This window comes from Geospiza fortis, unplaced genomic scaffold, assembly GCF_000277835.1.
Source record: "Geospiza fortis unplaced genomic scaffold, GeoFor_1.0 C13304502, whole genome shotgun sequence".
In the NCBI taxonomy this organism is placed as follows: Eukaryota; Metazoa; Chordata; class Aves; order Passeriformes; family Thraupidae; genus Geospiza; species Geospiza fortis.
Window position 1 is genome coordinate 122 of NW_005064721.1, and position 693 is coordinate 814.

Below are 693 nucleotides of genomic sequence, written 5' to 3' on the forward strand. Positions count from 1 at the left end.
AAAATGCTGTTTTCACGCAGACCCATGATAGAAGATGGGTGGGTGATTGCTCTGCGGAGGCAGCCTGTGTGGGGAGCAGCACTTGGGGAAGGCCTGTGCACTTCTGGCCAACAGACCTGATGAGTCCATGGGATGTGTGGGGTGTCTGGATTGAGTGGTTTAAAACATGACGAATACAAAAATGCTCTGACTCTGTCTTGAGTAGCCAGAGGCTGAGAATGTGTTCTGGTGCCAGCAGGAAGGAGGAAAGAGAAGTGGAAGCAGACGGAGCAGTTCCTGAGAAGGAGGAGAGGCGCGAACCCAGCCTGATGCACCCCCTGCGCCGCCGCCGGAGCTACGTCCCGCCCGAGGACCTGCAGAGCTGCCTGGAGTCCCACGTCAGGGAGGTCTTCGGGCCCTCTGTTCCCGAGGACTGGCAGCAGGCTCCCCTGCAGGAGAAGAGGCTGAAGCACCGCCTGCTGGCCCGGCTGGCAGCGGAGCTGGGACACGCCGTCCCCAACTCGCAGCTGCACCGCATGCGCTGCGCTGGGGACGTGCTGGGCTTCTACTGCACCCCTGTGAGGGACAGCACCAAGATCGATGAACTCGCGGCCGCAGAGCTGCCCCCGAACCTGAAAATCATCTGGCAGCAGTGAGTCCCCCCATGCAGCATCCTGTGCCTGGCTGGTGCTGCAGGGCAGCAGCAGAGCCCTC

General features: G+C 61.5%; 1 protein-coding gene across 1 annotated transcript; it reads left to right on the plus strand.

Moving 5' to 3' along the window:
- Window positions 1-203: 203 nt before the first annotated feature.
- MRPL50 (mitochondrial ribosomal protein L50) lies at window positions 204-687 on the plus strand. Its single transcript, XM_005431594.2, has one exon. It carries the CDS (start codon window positions 219-221, stop codon window positions 633-635), a length of 417 nt encoding a protein of 138 aa, XP_005431651.1. The 5' UTR covers window positions 204-218; the 3' UTR covers window positions 636-687.
- Window positions 688-693: the final 6 nt, after the last annotated feature.